Here is a 20,274-nt window from a genome sequence, read left to right on the forward strand (position 1 = left end):
GGAGAAGAGTGTAGACTGCATGCATGCACAAAATTTTGCTCCTTCCCAAAACTCCACCAAAACTACAATTTAAAAAAGAGAAATTTTTGAATGGCAGAAGTCCCCAAGGACGAGAAGAACAGTAGAAACAATCACAACAAAACTTTGGAAGTTGGAAAGCAGGTGGGCTAGTGACAACTGAGAGGAAGTGCTCTACCAACACTAGAGAGTAAACCAACAAAGAAGACACGAGATACAGTGAACAGGAGACCCAAGGCAGAAGGGCCTCGAAGGAAATGGCAGGATGCTGGACAAAGATCCCAAGAGGAGAGCTAAGCATCACGACAGGAAGTAACCAGTCCTATGCTGCTTCAGGGCACAAGGTTCTGAAACTTCTTCAGGAAGATGAATTTGATAGGATATCTAATAGAAAATGACATCTTCAGAATTTTAGACAGTTACTGGAGAGTTTGATCAAAGTAAACTTGGACAGATAGAAGAAAAAATGAGACATATGTAAATAGATTGAATGATGGGAAGCATTAAAGGGTAGAAAGGTAGGAATGAGGGGAATACTGTATTTTGCCGTGTATAATGCACACTTTTGGCCCAGACTTTTAGGGAAAAATAAGGATGCACATTATACATGGGAATTAGTATTAAAACATGGCTGTGCATTATATATATAGGAGCACATTATTCACAGCAAAATACAGTAAGTCAAATCCTCATCTATGACCAAGAACAAATAAGAGATCAGATTTAAACTCTTCACTGAAATAACAACAACAAAAAAGGATAAGAATATACAAAATGGTTTAGACACCAGACATAGGGAAAACAAAAGACAGTGATACCTATGAGATAGGATACAAAGGAGCTCAGCCCTGCAACTGGCTTTCCAAGCTACAGCATAGCGAAGAGAACCAGTTGGACCTCAAAGAACTCCCTGAAATGGGGAGATGGACCTGAGAGTCTGGGGAGACTCAGTTGGCCAAAGTTCACAGAACAGGTCATCAGAAAGAGAGAGCACCATAAAGGTCTGTAAGGGGTCCCCTCAAATATTCAGCTGAGAACTGACTATCACATGACTGTGCAGAAATGACCCACGACCGGGAGAAAAAACACCCAAAAGGATTAGAAGTGACAGTGCCGTGTGCTCACAGGCTGGGAAAAGTGACTGTTCCTAAGTGCCAGGCTGGAAAAGCTAGGCATTAGGCAGAATACACAAATGAGTCTTGCCTCAGGAATGGGGAATTATTAGCCCTACACTGAGCATACCTGTGATCCTATCTAACAAATCTTACAAACAAGACCCAAGGGGCTCATACTGTTGCCAAGTCACTTAACTACATCCTTAAGTAAAGTTCAGGAATATTTATAGAAATTTAAAAAAATACAAAGCAACCAACAAGAAAAAATTCACACCGTCTAGCATCCAATAAAAAATTCCTAGGTGTGCAAAAAAGCAAGACATGATAATCCATAATGAGTAAAAACAATCATTTAAAACCAACCCAGAATGCACACATTAGAATTAGTAGACGAAAACATTAAAATTATTATTATAACCATTTAAAAGACTATAATTAAGCTTCTAGAATAAAAACTACACTGTATGAGATGAAAAAATAAACTGAATGGAATTTAAGGCAGATTAGACACAGCAGAATAAAAACTGGGTGAACTTGAAGACACAGTAACAGAAATTCCAAAATGAAACAGAGGGAAAAAAAGAGATTCTTTTTTAAAGGAACAAAACATCAGCGAGCAGTGGGACAATTTCAAGTAGCCTAACACATATAATTAAAGAGAAGAAGAGAATTGGGAACAAAAAAAAAATATCTGAAGAACTTACAGCTGAAATTTTAGACATTTGATGAAAACCTTAAGTTCACAGATTCAAGATACTCACTAAACTCCAGGTAGAAGTTGGAGAGCATTATGCTAAGTGAATTAAGCCAGGAGGTGAGGGACAAATACCGTATGATCTCACTTTTAAATGGAACATAATCAACAAAAGAAAAAAGCAAGCAAAATATAACCAGGGACACTGAAATTAAGAACAATCTGACAGTAACGGGGGGGCGGGGGGGGTTAACTGGGGAGGGAAGGGTTTTCAGGAACAACTATAAAGGGCACATAAACAAAACCAAGGGGGAGGGTGAAAGCAAGGGAGGGAGGTGGGTTTGGCTGGGGTGGGGGAGAGTAGTGGGGGGAAAAATGCAGACAACTATAATTAAACAACAATAAAATAATTTTTAAAAAAAGATTTGGGCTATACAGAAAAAACAAAAAAGGCGGCATATGAAGGAAGCTACATCAACACACATCATAATCATTCTGACCAAAATCAGTGATAAAGAGAAAATCTTAGAAAGTAGCTGGGGAGGGGGGAGGGAGACATGTTACATCTAGAGAAACAAGGATAAAGATGACATCAAATTTCTTGCAGAAACAGTAGAAATGAGAAGACAATGGCACATCTTTAAAGATCAAAAAGAAAAAACTAACTAGAATTCTGTTCCAACAGAAATAGCTTTTTTGTTGTTAGTTCATGTCTTTTTTTGTTGTTGTTGCTAGTTCATGTCTTTTATTAACCCATATACAGTTACTTATCTCATTTTGTTAAAGCAATAGGCCAGACAATATTTGCCACAGTAATGTCTGTCAAAGTGGCTGCCAAAAAACTCCGGCACCACAATCATCTGAAGGCAACGTCCAATGAAGGCAACTGACTTTGCTATTCTTATCCATCTTGTAGTATTTCAGGACAGCCAGCTTAACCTTTTTCCTCTTATGCTTATTCTTCTAGGCAGTGGCGTTTAAGACTTTCTCTTCCTTTTCTTAGTACTACCACCAAGTCTCAACACAAGATGAGGAGTGGACTCCTTTGGAATGTTGTAGGCAGACAAAGTACATCCATCTTCCAGTTGCCTACTAGCAAAGACCAGTCTTTGCTGATCAGGAGGAATTCCTTCCTTATCCTTGATCTGGCCTTGACATTTCCTATCATATACAAGGGTTCAGCCTTGAGAGTGCTGGTCCTCCCTGTAAATGTTTTCATGAAAATCTACATCTTGGCATTGGTTCCAGTGCAGATGGCGGATCAGAAAGTGAAAATATCTTTTCAAAATAAAGGCTAAATAAACTTTTGTTTAAAAAGTTTAAACAAAACTTTTTAATGTTTTATATAAACTTTTTATATGTTTAATATAAAAGCTGAAAGAATTATCAGCTGACAAATCTACACTATAATAAATGTTAAAGTCCTTCAGACAGAAGGAAAATAATACCACATAGAAATATGGATCATTGCAAAGAAATGAGCAGCACTGGAAATAGCAACTACATGAGTAACAGTCAAGACAATTTTCTTATTATTTAAATTACTTTAAAAGATAAATTAACTTTTTAAACAAAAATAATACCGGTGTAGTATGGCACGTACAACATGTATAATTTTTGACAATAATGGCACAAAGGGAGGAGAGAAATAAAAATATACTACTCATAATTTAAGGCTCTTATACTAATATCACTTGGAGGCATACTATTGATACCAAAGATATATATTATAAATCCTGTAGACATTACCAAAAAAAGAGAAAACTATCCTCATAAACATAGATGCAAAAATTCTTAACAAATTCTTTAGCAAACAGAATTCAAATATTTTATATATATATATATATATATATACACACACACACACACATAACATATATATGATAATACATCATGACCAAGTGGAGTTTGTCTCAAGAATGTCATGTGACATTGCTTTAACATTTAAAAATCAATCAATGTAATTCAATGTATTAAAAAGCTAAAACAGAAAATTTTATGATTTTGATAAACAAAAAAGCATTTGACAAAATCCTACATCCATCCCTATTAAAAATCTCAGATGAGTAGGAATAGAAGGGAGCTTCGTCACCTAATCAAGCTCATATATGAAAAAATGACAGCTGATATGATGCATAACAGTGAAAGACTATACGCTTTCCCCTGAAAATCAGAAACAAGGAATCTAATGTTCTGTTCAACATTACATTAGAGAATATAGACCATGCAATCAGGCAAGAAAAAGAAATAACAAGCATAAAGATCAGAAAGGAAGAAGTAAAACTATCTGTATTAGATGACATGACAGTCTATGTATAAAATTCAATGGAAGCTACAAAAAAGCTGTAAGAATAAGGCAGTTTAGCAAGGTGGCAGAATTCAGTGTAAATATACAAGGAGGGATGGTATACAATATTGTTGATATGCAATATCCTGGAGGAAATTCCAGGGAAAAAAAAAACCCTGGAATTTATTTATTAAAAAACTGTATTTATTCTTACATGTTTAAACTTCAGTTGCTTTCAAAGTACTCTCCACTTGATGCAACACACCTATCAACACTTTTTTCCCACTACTCAAAACAGTTTCTGAACTCATTGATTTGGATGCCTTTTAGTGCTCCTGCTGTTTTTTGTTTCACCTCTTCTGCAAAACATTTCCCTTTCAGGACTTTTTTCATCAGGGGAAACAAACAAACAAACAAACAAAAAAAAGGTCACTTGGGGAGATATCAAGTGAATAGGGAGAGTGGGGCACAGGGGTCATGCCATTTTGGGTCAAAAGTTGCTGAATACACAATGTGGTATAGGCAGGTGGGCTGGTAAACCATCCATCATGAAATGGGCAAAGGTGTTGAGTCTTCAGAAAAATTCCACTGACGCCAAACAGAGCCTCTGTCAACAATGCGAGCTGGTAGACTGATATAGATGGGCTCCTAGAACACTCACCTAGCAGGAGTAGGCTGTACTACAAGGGGCCCACCCTCCAGAATTCCAGTTTTGGGGGGGGGGAGCTCACTCCCTGTACAAAAATCAATTATATTTATATATACTAGCAACAAACAACTGGAAACTGAAATTTTAAAAAGTAACACTACCACCTTACAGCAGCATCACTGAAGCACATTAATACAATGTATTATTCAACCTTAAAAAGAAGAAAATTCTGGCACATGCTACAATATGGATGAAGCCTGAACACATCATGGTAAGAGAAAAGAAGTGACAAAAAGAGTAAGTACTGTATGATTCTACATCCATGAGACATTCAGAGTAGTCAAATTCACAGAGACAGGAAGTAGACTGATGGCTGCCAGGGGCTGGGGTGGAGGAAGGAATGGGGAGTTACTGTTTAATAGGTAGAGTTCTAGTTTCGCAAGATGAAAGTTCTGAAAATGGATGGTGATGATGACTGTACAACAATATGAACGTGCCTAACAATACTGAACTATAAACTTAAAGATGGTTAAAATAGTAAGTTTTATGTTATGTATATTTCACAACAATTAAGATAAATAGGATTTTTAAAAAATAAAAAAGAAACAGCCCTGGTGGTGTGGCTCAGTGGATTGAATGCTTGCCTGTGAAGTGAAAGGTCACAGGTTCAATTCCCAGTCACATGCCTGGGTTGCAGGCCAGGTAACGAGCTGGGGGCGTGTGAGAGGCAACCACACACTGATGTTTCTCTCCCTTTCTTTCTCCCTCCCTTCTCCCCTCTCTAAAAATAAATGAAATCAATTAAAAAAAATAAAAACAAATACCATAAAAATACCCTTTACAATAGCACTGAAAAAAATATGTGAATGCTTAAGGATATAGCCAACAACAGATGTGAAAGATCTATATACTGTAAACTATAAACCATTAGTGAAATTCTTAAAAATCTAAATAAATACAGAGATCTACATTGTTCATGGGTCAGAAGGTTCAATGCTGCTAAGATGTCAGTTCTCCCCTAACTGATCTATAGATTCAATGCAATCCCAATCAAAACACCAGCAGGGTTTTATTTTTTTGTAGAAATTAATAAATTGATTCTAAAATGCATATGGAAAGCAAAGAACCTAGAATAAATGAAGCAATTTTGAAAAGTAAGAACAAAGTTCAAGATCTTACCCTGATTTCAATACTTACTACAAAGCTATATATAGATCAAGATAATGTGATAAAAAAAGATAAATACACCAATGGAACAAAACAGAGTCCAGAATTAGATCTACACATAATTAGACAACTGACTTTTCACAAAGGTGTAAAGGCAATTCCATAGAGAAACAAGTCTTTGCAACAACTGGTGCTCAAACAACTTGAATCTCTGCATTAAAAAACTCAACTTCAACTCATAATTTGTACCATATATAAGAATTAACCCCAAACAGATGGGAGACCTAAATGTAAAACCCATAACTATCAAACTTGTAGAAGAAAACCACAGTGCTTTGGGTTAGGCAAAGATTTCTTCAACGTGACATTAAAAGTACAATGCACACATACGTACAAATAAATATTAGAATGTCTCAAATTAAAGGGACTAATTACAGTAAGTGTTGACAAAGAAGTGGACAAACTAGAACTTTCACACACAATAGGTGAGTATATAAAATGGAAAACAGTCTGGGAGTTTCTTAAGTTAAATGTATAGCTACCATATGATCCAACCATTCCAGTCCTAAGGATTTAACCAAGAGAAATAAAAAGCAGTTGTCCATACAAAGACTTCAACAAATGTTCATAGTTTTATTTGTAGTAACCAAAAACTGAAAACAACCCACCAAAAAAGGTGAATGAATAAACAGACCGCGGTATATAAACACAATGGAATACTATTCAGCAATAAAAAGCAACAAGCTACTAATATCTGCAACAACATAAATGAATCTCAAAATAATTATGGTGAGTGAAAAAAGCCGAGCAAAAGAAAAGAGCACATACTATGTGGTTCCATGTACATAAAATTCTAGGTACTATGAACTAATATGGTGACAGAAAGCAAACCAGTCTGTTACCTGGAGAAGCAGTGATGGCAAAAGTGGGGTAAAATGAAGGGATTGCAGAGGGGCCCCCAAAAACTTCTGGAGGTTTGGGAATAATGAGTATGTTCATTATCTTGATCGTGGTGGTAGTTTCATGGGTAGAGACATATATTAAAACATTAGCCTTGGTTGGTGTGGTTCAGTGGATTGAGTGCTGCCCTATGAACCAAAACGTCACCGGGTCGATTCCTGGTCAGGTCAGGGCACATGCCTGGGTTCTGGGCCAGGTCCCTGGTTGGGGGTGTGGCAAGAGGCAATGGATCCACATGTCTCTCGCACACTGCTATTTCTCTCCCTCCCTCCCTCTCTCTCTAAAAGTAAATAAATAAAATCCTTAAAATACTAAATTATGTTTTAAGTATGTTCCATTTACCAAATGTCATTATACCTCTATAAAACTATTACTAAAAACAAACCAAAAAGCACTTCATGTTTCAGAATAAAGCATAGGGCAGGGGGGTAATTGTGGGCTTAGGAGCCAAAGAAAGACATCTGGGAGCACTGGCCCCTCTTCCCCAGAACCTGCCAGGGAGGGCTCCTGGGGAGGTGGGCACCAGACTGGTCTGAGCCCTCTGCACTCAGGACACAGTAGGGAAAGGCATGGCCCACGGCACAAACAAGGAAACTGAAGCCCAGAGACGTTACCTTGCCCCAGGAGTTACATAGCTAATAAGTAATCTAAACCCAGATTTGGCAGTCTTTCTCCTCATCTTCAGCAACCAACTAAATGAAAAATGTCAACATGAAATAGGGTAAAGGTGTGTGCTTGTGTGTACGTGTTTAGAACAATTTTTCTGCACTGAAGCCAGAGACAGAACCAAGTCTGGCTATCCCAGAAAAGATAGGCACAATGGACACAGCACGTGAACTTCAGATGTATGAATGTTTAGGATGGCAGTGAGACAGGCAGGTGGGGAATGAAGCTGACAGACAGGTTTGGGTTTGACTCAGGGGTAGGCGAACCGGCTCCTCCAGCCCAGTCTCAGCAGCTGTCTGCCTAGGAAACCACCACTACTCCTCTGGTTCCAACTATCTCCACCCTATCTGCTTCAGACAGGGTTCAGGGGGCCATGTGACTCTGAGCCACACCTTGGGATAGGGCAGAGATGGGTCCCAGTAAGGCCCCAAGGCAGGCAGCAATTCTGCAAGTCGTCCCCACTCCCCACTCCGGCCCCAACGACTAGGAAAGCAATAACCCAGACAGTACCAGATTAAGAGGTGAGCAGCCCCAGGAGGACCCATGGGTACAGAACCCACGATGCCCAGTGCTGCCCATCTGTCCACCTCCACAGGGTGAAGCTGAGGTCTGGCCCACAAAGGATGCCCAGAGTCCAATGGTGTAGATACCCTGTCCTCTCCCACCCCTTTCAGGCCAGGGTCCTGACAGACCAAACAAAGACAGAAAATCTACCCAGGAGCTCTCTATCTTTCTGCCCACTATTCATCCTTGGCTCTGAGCCCTCAATATTAATCAACTGTGACAAGAAGGTGTGACAGGAGCAGGTCAGGCTTGTGCCCAAGTCACTGGCTGCCTCAGCTCACGTGAGCAACAAGGTTGCAAGATAAGGTTTTGTTAACACAATGTTGCCCCCTTCCCTCTTTGGAATTGAGACAACCACCTATGCTGATTGCACCACCCCAGCTATGGCAAAAAGACACCCCTATCTCCACAGGTACAGGGATGCCTACCTCCTCTGCAACCTCGGCCTGGGGCTACCCCTCTCGTCCTTCTGCTCAGGCCTGGCAGCCACCCAATCTCACCTCCAGTCTAGACTCTAAGGAAATGTCCCATCACTCTAGTTGGCATATACAGCACTGGGGGAAGTCTCGCTTCGCTGTTGAAAACGGCACCGCTTCCTCCCTCCCCTGGTTTAAACACAAGAGTGAAAAGGGCAGTTTGGAGAGCACCCGCACCTCAGATAACTGCACCCCCAACCCTGCTTCCAACACACCAATTCCAGATGAGAGCAGAAATGGACTTCCCTACCTTCTGCTGTCTTTCTGCAGACACAGCTTCGATTATGTCCAGGCTGGGGTGGCAGAAGAGGATCCAGCAGGACACAGCCGCTGTCAGTGCTCTTCTGCTCCCCACTCTCCAAACCCCAACATCTTGCGTTCGCTTCAGCCCTGGAGGGATCCTGGTGCTGGGCTGCCAGCCTGTGGGGTTACCACCTCCTCCGCCGCCGGCGCCTCCGGATCCTGTGCCCCTCAGGGGGTCTCTCTCCCTCCTGGGACCCCTTCTCGTCTAGGAATGTTTCCTGGACAGCCCGCACCACCTGTCCCTCCTGCACCCCGGGCAGCCAATTTGCTTCCTGTACCCCCAGGCGCCCCTCTCCCTCAGGACCCTGGGGCCCGACAGGCCGTGCCCTCCCGACCAGCTCGAGTCTCCCTCGGCGAGCCGGGGCCTCTCCTAGAACCACCGCCTCCCGTCTGAGGTGGCTGCAGCTTTCCCAGTAGTGCCCTCCCTGCTCCCCGGAACTTTCGAGGCCCTTCCCGCGCTCCCCGAATTCGAACTGCTGCAGCAGCCGGCGTGGGCTCCCCTCCCCCCGTTCCTGCACCCCGGCGCGGACCTCCCCACGCTCCTGCACTGCGAGGCTGCTTCCCTTCTCCTGGTGCTGCTTGCGGGCCCCCAGCCCCTCCTCCTGCACCACAGGCCAGCTCCCCGAGCCCGTCCACAGCGGCAAGCGCCTCCAGTCCGCGCCGTCCGGCGTCCCCCACACCACCCCCAGGCTGGGCTCTCGGCCGCGGCCGCCCCGCTCCTGCACCCCCGGGCCCACCCCGCCCTCCTCCTGAACTGCCGGACCCACGCCCCCCTGCTCCTCCACGCCGAGCTTCAGCCCGCGGAGATGCTGCGGGCCCCAGCTGAGAACCCCGACCCGGTGAGGCTGCTGCTCCGGCAGCGCGGGGCTAAACCCGCCCCGCTCCTCCTCGGCGAACCGCTGGGGGTCCCCCGCCCACACAGCCCAGCGCACCCGCTTGCCCCCCAGAGGCCGCGCGGTCCCGCCTCTCCAGATGGTGCTGCCCTCGGCGCTCGCTCACACCGCCCCCCGCCCGGCTCCTACCGCTCCCCTCCCCCGGGAAGAGGGCTGCGGGGTCACCTCCCTCCGCCTCCCTGACCCACCCAACTTCCCCGGCACGCCTCCCCACCCTCTCCTCCGGCGTCGACGTCCGCCCAATGGGCGCCGCGCCCTGCGCCGGCCCCCGCAGGTGCTGCGGCCCCGCGCGCCGGCCAGCAAGCCAGAAGCGCCAGCCCTCCCGCCTGAGTTCCTGGAGCCCACCTGCGCCTGCGCTGCCGGAAGGGGGGCGGGGAGGCGGGGCCAGCCCGCCCTCTTAAAGGGCCCCGTCCCGCTCACTCCTCCCTCTGATCTCGTTTTTTTGGTCCTCCTACGACTTCCCCTATTTCATTTCACCTCAGCCTCCTCCTTCAGGCTTTGCTGGCGCCTTCCTGTGATGCCAAAAAAGGAGAGGGAGGTGCAGCCTAAGGTAGGGCGTCCACATTGAGAAGGTGTAGTCAACCACACCCAGTAGAGGAGCACTGAAATAGGAGTCTTGAATTCCAAGTAGCAGTTCAGCTGTGCTGACTTACCATGGGACAGTGTAAAAAGTCACTTCCACCTGGCCAAGTTTGCTTCGTTTCTAAAATGAGGAGGTTGTTCAGTGGATTGAGCGCCAGCCTGCGAACCAGCTTGATTCCGGGTTAGGACACTTGCCCGGGTTGCGCGCCGGGTCCCGAGTTCGAGGGGTATGAACAGCAACAGATAGATGTTTCTCTCCCTTCCTTCCCTTCTGTCTAAAAGTAAATAAAATCCTTAAAAAGAGGTTGGATTACAAGATTTACAAGGTCACTAGTGAATGTTTGACTGCAGAGAGGGATTTTAGTACTAAACCTGGGCCCACCTCACTCTTTCCTAAAGGGTATTCAAGTGTACTTCAACAAGGGAGAGCTCTCTCAGCCTAGGCCAGAGACCCTTCCTTCCTGCTTCGAATACAGGCAGAATGAGCCCCAGGCCAAAAAAAAAAGGGGGGGCCTTCCTCCCTCCTACACTACTCCCTCTTGGACCCTCTTCTCCCTTTACTCCTCCAGAAGAGAAAACTTAGAGCTCCTCCCAGTGATAGTGCAGCCTGCACTCTGGAGACAGCCTTGGGATGAGTTTAGAATCCAGAGGCGTAGAGCCCGTTGGCCCTGCTATTCGCTGTCTCCAAAATCAGGCATCAGAGAAGTGTGTAAGGATGGCTCTTTCTACACTCCCACTGGCTAGATAACAGGCAAAGAGAAGACCAGGTATTTCAGACACCTATGGGGAAGGGGGCGGGGCTGGACTGGATGGATTTGGCTGACTGCTTCTCTAATCCTGTGAGGTGGAGCTGCAGAGCAACTTTCTACTAAATCATTTCATAGCAGTGTATATATATATATATAACAGCTGCCCTTTCCCGTGGAGCCAGGGCTGCCGAGCAGGAGGTGAATGTACCCTCCCTGGGGCAAGAGAAGGTTTAGGATAGGAAGGACTCCTGACCCCACCGGTGGGCAGTCAGGCTAAGGTCTTTCCCCTTGTTGCCTAACCTCAAGGAAAAAGTCAGAGGGAAGGAATCTGAGGGGTCCTCTCCCCAACCTCCCTCATGCTACCTCAGTAATGACACTTGCTAAGGTTTTGGGAATCTTCCAATGGGTAAGGCCCTGCACTTGGCATTTATGCACATCCAACCCCTACCACAACCCAAAGAGGTATACATTATCATCCCCATTTTACAAATGGCAAAACTGAGACTCTACATGGGTAAGTAACTTGCTCAGGGTTATTCAGCTGATTCTAGTGACACCAGGATTCAAATCCAGTTTTCTGACTCCAAAGTCTGTTCTGAACCACTAAGATACAACAAAGCAACGCCAAACCCAGGAGCCTCACTTTGGGAAGCATTAGTTCTAACTAGATTTTTAGGGGTCCAAAGATGCAACCAACTGATTTGGAGCAAGCTTCTCTGCAGATGAATCAAGCTCCAAATCAAACGAAGCAAGAGATCAAAGTATGTACTTTCTGGTCAGTCCTGATAGGTGATTCACTAGAGGAACCCAGCTCCCCATTCTCCCACTTCTCCTCCTGTTACTCTCAAGAGCCAAATGCATCCTAAGTGTAGAGTTATCTTGAGCTTTAGGCTCACAGAAAGGAGGCCTTCTGCTGTTTCCCCATCCTGCCTAGTCTCAGCTCCTAGACTGTCCCCACCAACCACCATATTGATCACTGGAGCTTTGCTGGGAGATACCGCTGAGGCTGTTTTTTTCTCTGCACTGTTCTGTGACTCCAGTACCAGCCCTCAGGAAGCTTTCAACATAACGGAGCAAGTGACAGTCTAGAAGCATAACTCACAAGACTCAGGAGGTGGCTGTAGGAATAACTCCAACCCTCTAACGTGCCTGTGCCAGTCTCCTCCCAGATTTGGAATTTAAGGAGAGCTGCCCACAGCAGCATGACTCTGCAGGGAGAAGGGCTTGTCAGGTCTAGTCCTAAGCAGAGGCTTGTGATGGTGCCCTTAAGAATCTCCACTGTGAGATGGTTGCACTGCAGGGAAGGCAGGGAAGGCAACTTAGGGTGGTGACTGCAGCCTGACTCATATTTGAGGCAGGTGCTTAGCCAAGAATGGTGGATGCTGCTGAGTGCTTGAGCCGAAGGTATTTTTGTTCTGTTTTGTTTTCTAAAATAGAACTATATTTTTTAAATGACTATTGCAACATATTAATAGGAGGGGAACTTAATTTAGTGGGCTTTGACTGGCTTATTTTTTAATGAAAGAGGACAATAGAGTAGAAAATATCAGACTGTATTTTTTGAATTTTTTATTGAAGTATAACATACATCCAGAGAAGTGCAAAAATATGCAAATTTTACAAAGTGTGTATATCCAGCACCCAAATCAAGAAACAGAACCAGCATCAGAAAGTTCCCCACCTCCCCAGATTTTATTATATTAATCTTCTAACATGCCCTGTGTTGGGGAGGAACAAACTTTCCTCTACCCCCAAGGTTCTTTTGGCTGCCCTAATAATCAAACAGACATGAGACAGATGAGCAAAATAACCAAATTTAATGCATACATACGTATGGGAACCCTGTATACGTGAGAGTCAGAGTCCCCATGTGCAGGAGAGGTTCAGAGACAGAAGGGGGGATTGATGTATATAGGACATCCCAAGCTAGGGATGAAGTAACGTACCTTAGGGACTTCAAAGGGTCATTGCAGGACAAGAACAAGACTTCTTAGTAAAAAGAAGTTTGCCCTGCTGGAGTTTCTCGAGGCTGAAACTAAAATTGCCTTTAGTTCAAAATAATCTGCGTATAATGAAGGCACATCTTGGGGTGGTCAGTTCTGAACCCCCATAGCTTCATATTAATGATTTTTAACTTTCTAACCACACACCCCCCATACAGAATGTAAACTTCACAAAGATGGGGATTTTTGTCTGAGAACAGACTGGCACAGGCACTAGAACAATGCATAGCACAAAGTAGGTGCCAACAATATCTATTGAATGAATGACAGTGCATCACAGGGAGTAAAGGTATTGCGACATTTTGTTTCATTGTGCATGCTATGTCTTGATATGCAATCTATTTCTTTCTGTAGGTCACAGTCAAAAACTTCTGCAAGCCACTGCCCCAGCTTGAGAACTTGTGGAGGCTGTGATGCAGGCCAGGGCAACAAGCATGGGTGAGGCAGAACGATATGCTGAGATCCATGCTTCTCAGACTTCAGTGTGTGACAGAATGATGGGAAGATCTTGTTGAAATGCAGATTCTGATTCAGTGAGTTGGAAAGGGGATGCTGAGATTTCTGAATTTCTATCTACCTTGTAGGTAGCAAGGCTTTGGACCCAGAGATTCTCAGTAGTGCTGCACATAAGAATCACATGGGAAGCTTTCAAAATCACTGATGCCCTATGCCCCACCCCAGAACAACTAAATTGGAATCTCTGGGGTGGGGCTTAGCATCCTTGGGTTTTAAAAGCTCCCCAGGTGATTCCAATGTGCAATCAGAAATGGCAGGTGCTTGATTCCCTAGTGTCCCCCAACATGTAGAAAATGCCAGAGCTGAGATGGGAGAAAAGTGAGGTGTGGGATCAACACTGGTATATGAGCAGACAATCTGATTTGATGAAGGGCAATAGATTTCTTAGGAAGGAACCATTTGCCTCTGAGTGAAGAGACAGGAGGGATATCTGAAGGAATTCTTAGACACAGGGCTATTTGCTAACCCAGGACATGTCCTCCCAGGACCAAGAACAGATTGTGCCTTCACCCTATCCAACAAGTCAGAACTCCCCCGAGCTGCTTAGGGAGACCCGGTCCACATGCCCCCAAACAATTGTTTCAAAACCTTACTAGGGTAATGGGAGGAGGCACTGCCAATTGCTCCCACGTGTATGCCCCTCTGCCCAGCTACAGAGAAAGGGCCAACTGGGCCAAGAGATTACTAACCCTGAATCAGCGCGTGCTATTTGGAAAAGAACTCCATAGTCCTGGGTCCTGACGCCCCCTGGAGGACACCTAGAGTTGAAGTTGGTGACCAATGTCCAGAGTGAGGCACAACCATCTAAGACATGATTATGCATTGAATATGCATAATCAATAAAATGTAGTGGGAAAGACAAGACTAAACCCATGAAGGACTGGCTGCTTTTATTCACCTACTATTCATCCACGAAATCAGGCTTCCCCTGGAACTCACTGTATTAAGTTTAGAAATGAGTAGCAGTCAAAGCTTACCATTAAACAGTGAAGTATTTTTTTTTCACTTTTGTACTTCCCTGCTATTCTTTTTTGTTTAAATTCTCCTGCTTTTTTTTTTTAAATCCTCATCCAAGGATATGTCTTTATTGATTTTACATAGGTAGCTCACATATTTTTGGGACAGTCTCACTGTTTTTAATAAAAACCAATGGTCAGTTGGATACCCACATGCAAAATAGAAATCTACACACAGACCATATACTATTTACAAAAATTAACTCAAAATGGTTCAAAGACTCAAATGTAAAGTGCATGCCAATGAAACTCCTACAAGATAACTTAGAAAATCTAGGTCATGCTGGGTTGAGCAATAACTTTTTAAGATAAAACACCAAAGGCACAATGCATGAAAGAAGTAACCCAATTAAAAAGGAAGCAAAAGAGCTGGACACCTCACCAAAGACATACACATGTACTTTGTAAACAAGGATATGAAGTGATGCTCAACATTATATCAGGGAAATGTAAATTAAAATGAGATACTACTACAAAGCTATTAGAACAGTCAAAATCCAAAACACTGACACCACCAAATGCTGGAAAAGATATAGAGCAAAAGGAACTTTCATTGCTGGTGGGAATGCAAAATGGCACAACCACTTTGGAAGAGTTTGGCAAGTTTTTTACAAAACTAAACATGCTGTTAAAGCATACAAGAGGGACCCCCCCCCCCCCCCCCCCCCCGCCAAAACCAGAATTTATAAAAAATTGTGTACTTGCCCTGGCTGGCATAGCTCAGTGGATTGAGTGCGGGCTGCGAACCAAAGCATTGCAGGTTCGATTCCTAGTCAGGGTACATGCCTGGGTTGCAGGCCATGACCCCCAGCAACCGCACATTGATGTTTCATTTCTCTTTCTCCCTCCCTTCCCTCTCTAAAAAAAAAATAATAAAATCTTTTTAAAAAATTGTGTACTTATCCTTACATGTTTAAACTTCAGTCACCTTCAAAATACTCTTCATTTGATGCAATACACTTACGAGACTTTTTTCCACTGCTCAAAACAGTTTTTGAACTCGCCAATTTTGATGCCTTGGTTCTTCTACTGTTGTTTCACCTCTTCCACACTGGAAAAATATTTCCCTTTGAGGACTTTTTTCATGGGGGCAGTGGGAGAAAAAAGGTCACTCAGGGAGAGATCAGGTAAATAGGAACGGTGGGACACAGCAGTCATGCCATTTTGGGTCAAAAACTACTGAGCACTCAGTGTGGTGTGGGCAGGTGTGCTCGTAAAACACCCATCATGAAATGGGCAAAGGCACCAAAAGTCTTCAGAAACATTCACCAAAGCTGAACATAGACCCCCACAACGTGAGCTGGCACACTGATAACAGAAGGGTTCTTAGAACCTAGCGGGGGAAGCCTGTCTTACAAGGGACCTACCCTCCAGAAGATAATTTTTGTTTTTTGAGTCCCCCCTTCATGATGATCCAGAAACTGTACCCTTGGTATTTACCCACATGAACTGAAAATCTATGCCTACATAAAAACCTACAGGTGAGGGTTACATTCAGCTGAGGGTACATTCCTCAGGTGAGGGTTAAAAAACAAACAAAAAACCTGTACGTTATGTTTATAGCAGGTTTTAAAATTTTTTTACATTTTAAGATTTATTTTTAGAGAGGGGGGAAGGGAGAGAGGGAAAAAAAACATCAATGTGTGGTTGCCTCTCATGCACTCGACTGGGGACCTAGCCTGCAACCCAGGGATGTGCCCTGACTGGGAATTGAACTGGGGACCCTTTGGTTTGCAGGCTGGTACTCAATTCACTGAGCCATACCAACCAGGGCTGTATATAGGAGTTTTATTCATAATTGCCAAAACTTGGAAGCAAAGATGTCCTTCAATCGGTGAATGGATAAGTAAACTATGTTACATCCAGATGATGAATTTTATTCAGCACTAAAAAACTAACAAGCCATGAAAAGACATGGAGGGACCTTGAATACTCATACATATTACTGTGAAAGAAGCCCATCTGAAAAGCCTACATACTGTGTAATTCCAACTAATGACACTCTGGAAAAAGGCAAAACTATGTAGACAGTGAAAAGATCAGTGTCTGACCAGGGCTAAAGAGGGAGGGAGGACTAAGGGACAAAGCAGAGGATTTTCAGGACAGTGAAACTATGCTGTACTGCACTGTATTGGTGAATGCATGTCATTATACATTTGTCCAAACCCACAGAATGTACGACGCCAAGAGTGAATCTTAATGTCAACTATAGTTTTGGGGTGATAAGGATGTGTCACTCTAGGCTCGCTGATTGTAACAAATGTCCTCCTCTGGTGGGAGATGTTGATAGTGCAGTAAGCTGAGGGGTGTGTTGCGTAGTCAGGGAGTACATGGGAATTCTCTGTACTTTCTGCTCCATTTTGCTGTAAATCTAAAACTGCTCTAAAAAATCTATTTAAAAAAAATTGACAGCTCAGTGTTCAAGCATTTTATTAAATCAGATAAGAATCTCCACATTGTTGCACATACCAGCTTGTATACAATTCTAAGGGCATATCACTTATTTACAAAGATAGAGCTGAGCAGTAGGTTAAGATGTTCAATTAATACGTCATCTTTAGCCAATTAAAATTTCAAGAACATTAAAAGAGGAAACACAGTAAAGATTGTGCACGTTCTAGAATAGGGAGTTATGACAGACCTCCCTCATTTTATCCTTTACGTTCAAAATTCACATGATTTCTACATCCAGAAAAAAATGAAAACCAGCAGATATACATAGTCATACATATATTTTTCATTCAGGAATATGAAGCCTCTTACTACTTTACTGGCTTGTTTGATTGGAAATACCTCAACCTTAACCACAGAAGAGTTTTTTGAAGAGACTTACTGCTGTAAAATGTATGCCCATTATTCATGTTATGCCTTGAAGTCACTGAGCTTTTATTAAAGTATGATAAAGCATAATACTCAAACCAGGAACCCCAGCTCTGACCTTTTTACTTAGCAACACTAATATTGAACAAGATAAAACACTGTGAAGACTAAACAGACTGAGTAGTGAAACAATTCAGTGAGGCGGTAATAATCTAGATCTGTTTTAACTTAGGCAAGTGACACTAAGTTTAAAGAACCTTAAGAGACCCTATGGGCGTTTTCTTAGGTGACACAGTATTGAACTGCCCTACAACAAACAGCTGATTACCAGGTTAAATAGAAAACCAAGTCTTTCCTCATGTAGCCTCAGCTTAATTGTTCACATCTCCACTTAACTTATGGTCACCATAAGTTAATAATAGGTAGATAGGTAGACACAATCAAAAATCCTTTTGCAAGCTTCAACTGCCCACACCCCTCACTCTCCCTCCCCCAGACGTCCTATACTAGTTTCCCCTAATTTAAGCTAAAAGATCAGTTCTGGATTCAAACTTGTATTAACTAAGGCTACAGGGGATAACATGCACATAGGGAATGAAGTTATATTCACTTGTCAGTAGCAAACATTATAAATGTATGCTACTACCCCACTAAACAGAAGACCCAGAGAAACCACGAATGTAACAAAACACATCAGGTTTAAAAACAAACTTGAATCTTTACGTTTAAATCATTAAGTTTAAAAACAGCCTTTGAATCAAAAAAAGAAAAGAATGCTGAAGGAAGTAATTTTATTTTACTGTGGTTGAATTTACCCACCAAATGTTTAAAAATGTTTCTGCAACTAAAACGAGAAGATAGAGAATTATAGGGAGCTAGAAATACATGTTAGATACTAACGATCTTCAAGCTTTGAAGATGTCATTGCATGAAGAAAATTATGGGAAACACTGTTCCCGATAATTATGTACACCCTTAGTGTAACATATGGAGATCACTGTCTCCGATATAGACACTGTGGTAGGCAAAAACTACCTTGTTCTTTATACATTATGGAAGACACTGCTCCCGATAATGTGAGTTAGGTATGTGACAAAGGTACTGGAAATTTTGCAAAATTAAAGTTACACCTTGGATAAACTGAGCTGTTAAATTTTGCATGTGAGTACTACCACAGCCTGAGTGACATTAATTCATAACTTGGTCACAAATTACTGCATTTAGGAAAACTACCATTTTTATCTACTTGGCTAAACAGAAGTCTAACTTGATTAGCAATCCTAATTAAGTTCAATTGTTTTCTAATAGCTTTAAAATTTTTATTTGAGGCTGATCTAAAACCCTCAAGTATTGACCATTATAATGCAAAACTTCCAGTATCTATTGGGTTTTATTAGCAGATGCTGCTTTTATTTAAAAAAAAAAAAAAAAAGACGACAGTATAACTGTCATAATTATGGAAGGCACTGCTTCCGATAATTATCTTCTATAAAAAAAACACCATTTATAGTGAACTCTGTCACTGATAAATAAACAATAAATATCTCAGAGCCAAAATGATAGAAAGCTTTTCCAAAAACTTAACACTTTGACCAAAATTTGGCAGTGTAGTCTTTAAAGTCTGACAAACTGAGTTTGATATTAAACACCTAAAACTGGTTCTCTTTCAAAATATCTTGTAAAAAACTAAACAAGACTTAATGGGAGAGGGGACAGAGGAAAAGAATATAAACTAGGTCTTTGGCTCCTGGTCTCCTTTTTTCACAGATGATCTTGAGGTTACACATTAAGGCATTACTTCTGTGATAAAGAGCTGAACCTTATTTTATCTAGCGAAAGGACCTCTATTTTAGACCTTGATGGCAAGAAAACAAGTCCCATCTCTTCTGAAAGCTAACTGTTTCATCCAGGGATGTGGAAACCAGCTAAATCCTTAAAGAAGGCATTTATCTCATTTGGAGGATAAGGTCTCACACAACCTGGTACCTCCCTTCTAGCATCAAATGAAGATGGAGGATCACACTAAGCTACCACTTTTAACCTTTAACAGATATCACCTTCCTCCTCCTACTCAAATGATACCAGTTCATGTCATTAGGATTTAGAGCAACAGTTCATGTAACTGGATCTGATTTTTTTTTTAATAACTGTAACAGGAAAGAAGCAGTTGCCATTACAAAGCACTTAAAATTCTAGAGACAATGTTCTATTATGAACATTTTAATATAGTTACTCACTTTAACTTGAAGTGCAGGCACCTACCCTGTATTAAAAGTTGCTGCCTAAAGACATCTAGTAGTACCAAGATAATTTGGGTAGAATTTTAACAATATTAGGTTTTGTAGCCCTACTGAAAATTTAGCACAGCCAGCACGAGTCACAGGTACCATTAAGTTCTTGGGTATCACATTTAAAATTCATTGTCAATGTCCCAAATGTCACCAGAGAGAGCATTTGCAGCTCCCTGAATTGTCCAAGTTGCTAAAGCCAACTGGTTTCTCAACAGTGTTTCATTGAAAGCACTGTTATTTTTTCGACGCAGCTTTAAGTGCTCTAGTAAAGCTGACAGGGTGTGAGAGCCAGAGCCCCAGAAGATATGTCGGAAAGGAGACTCTCTTGGAGATACATAGGGTGAGAGGAAGTGGTATTCCACCTAAAAAACAAAACATACAAGAGAGCTTACAGTGTTATTCTGACTTTTGTTGTGAGGAAAGGACCTGACAGTGTAAAACAACCGCCATTCTCCCACTTCAAATGTTAAAATTGCCCTGGATGTTGAGAACCAGGCTACTAATC

At 42.6% G+C, this 20,274-nt stretch overlaps 2 protein-coding genes and 1 pseudogene across 3 annotated transcripts in view; all 3 read right to left on the minus strand.

Moving 5' to 3' along the window:
* Positions 1 to 9,550, minus strand: part of TNK2 (tyrosine kinase non receptor 2) — a 40,159-nt gene extending 30,609 nt beyond the window's left edge. Inside the window, exon 1 of one of the 2 annotated variants that reach the window (XM_036018258.1) lies at positions 8,847 to 9,550. The gene's annotated coding sequence lies outside the window, so the exon portion shown is untranslated. Of the gene's footprint in view, positions 1 to 8,620; positions 8,690 to 8,846 lie in introns of those variants that run through there. The other variant, XM_036018260.1, reaches the window with a different exon arrangement.
* On the minus strand, positions 2,294 to 3,058 carry LOC114488853 (annotated as a pseudogene).
* Positions 9,551 to 17,071: 7,521 nt separating the features above from the next.
* Positions 17,072 to 20,274, minus strand: part of TFRC (transferrin receptor) — a 29,743-nt gene continuing 26,540 nt past the window's right edge. The window contains exon 19 of the mRNA XM_028504418.2: positions 17,072 to 20,131. Coding sequence (XP_028360219.1) covers positions 19,889 to 20,131 — 243 coding nt within the window. The 3' untranslated portion in view covers positions 17,072 to 19,888. The remainder of the gene's footprint in view (positions 20,132 to 20,274) is intronic.

Source organism: Phyllostomus discolor, chromosome 2, assembly GCF_004126475.2.
Source record: "Phyllostomus discolor isolate MPI-MPIP mPhyDis1 chromosome 2, mPhyDis1.pri.v3, whole genome shotgun sequence".
NCBI lineage: Eukaryota > Metazoa > Chordata > Mammalia > Chiroptera > Phyllostomidae > Phyllostomus > Phyllostomus discolor.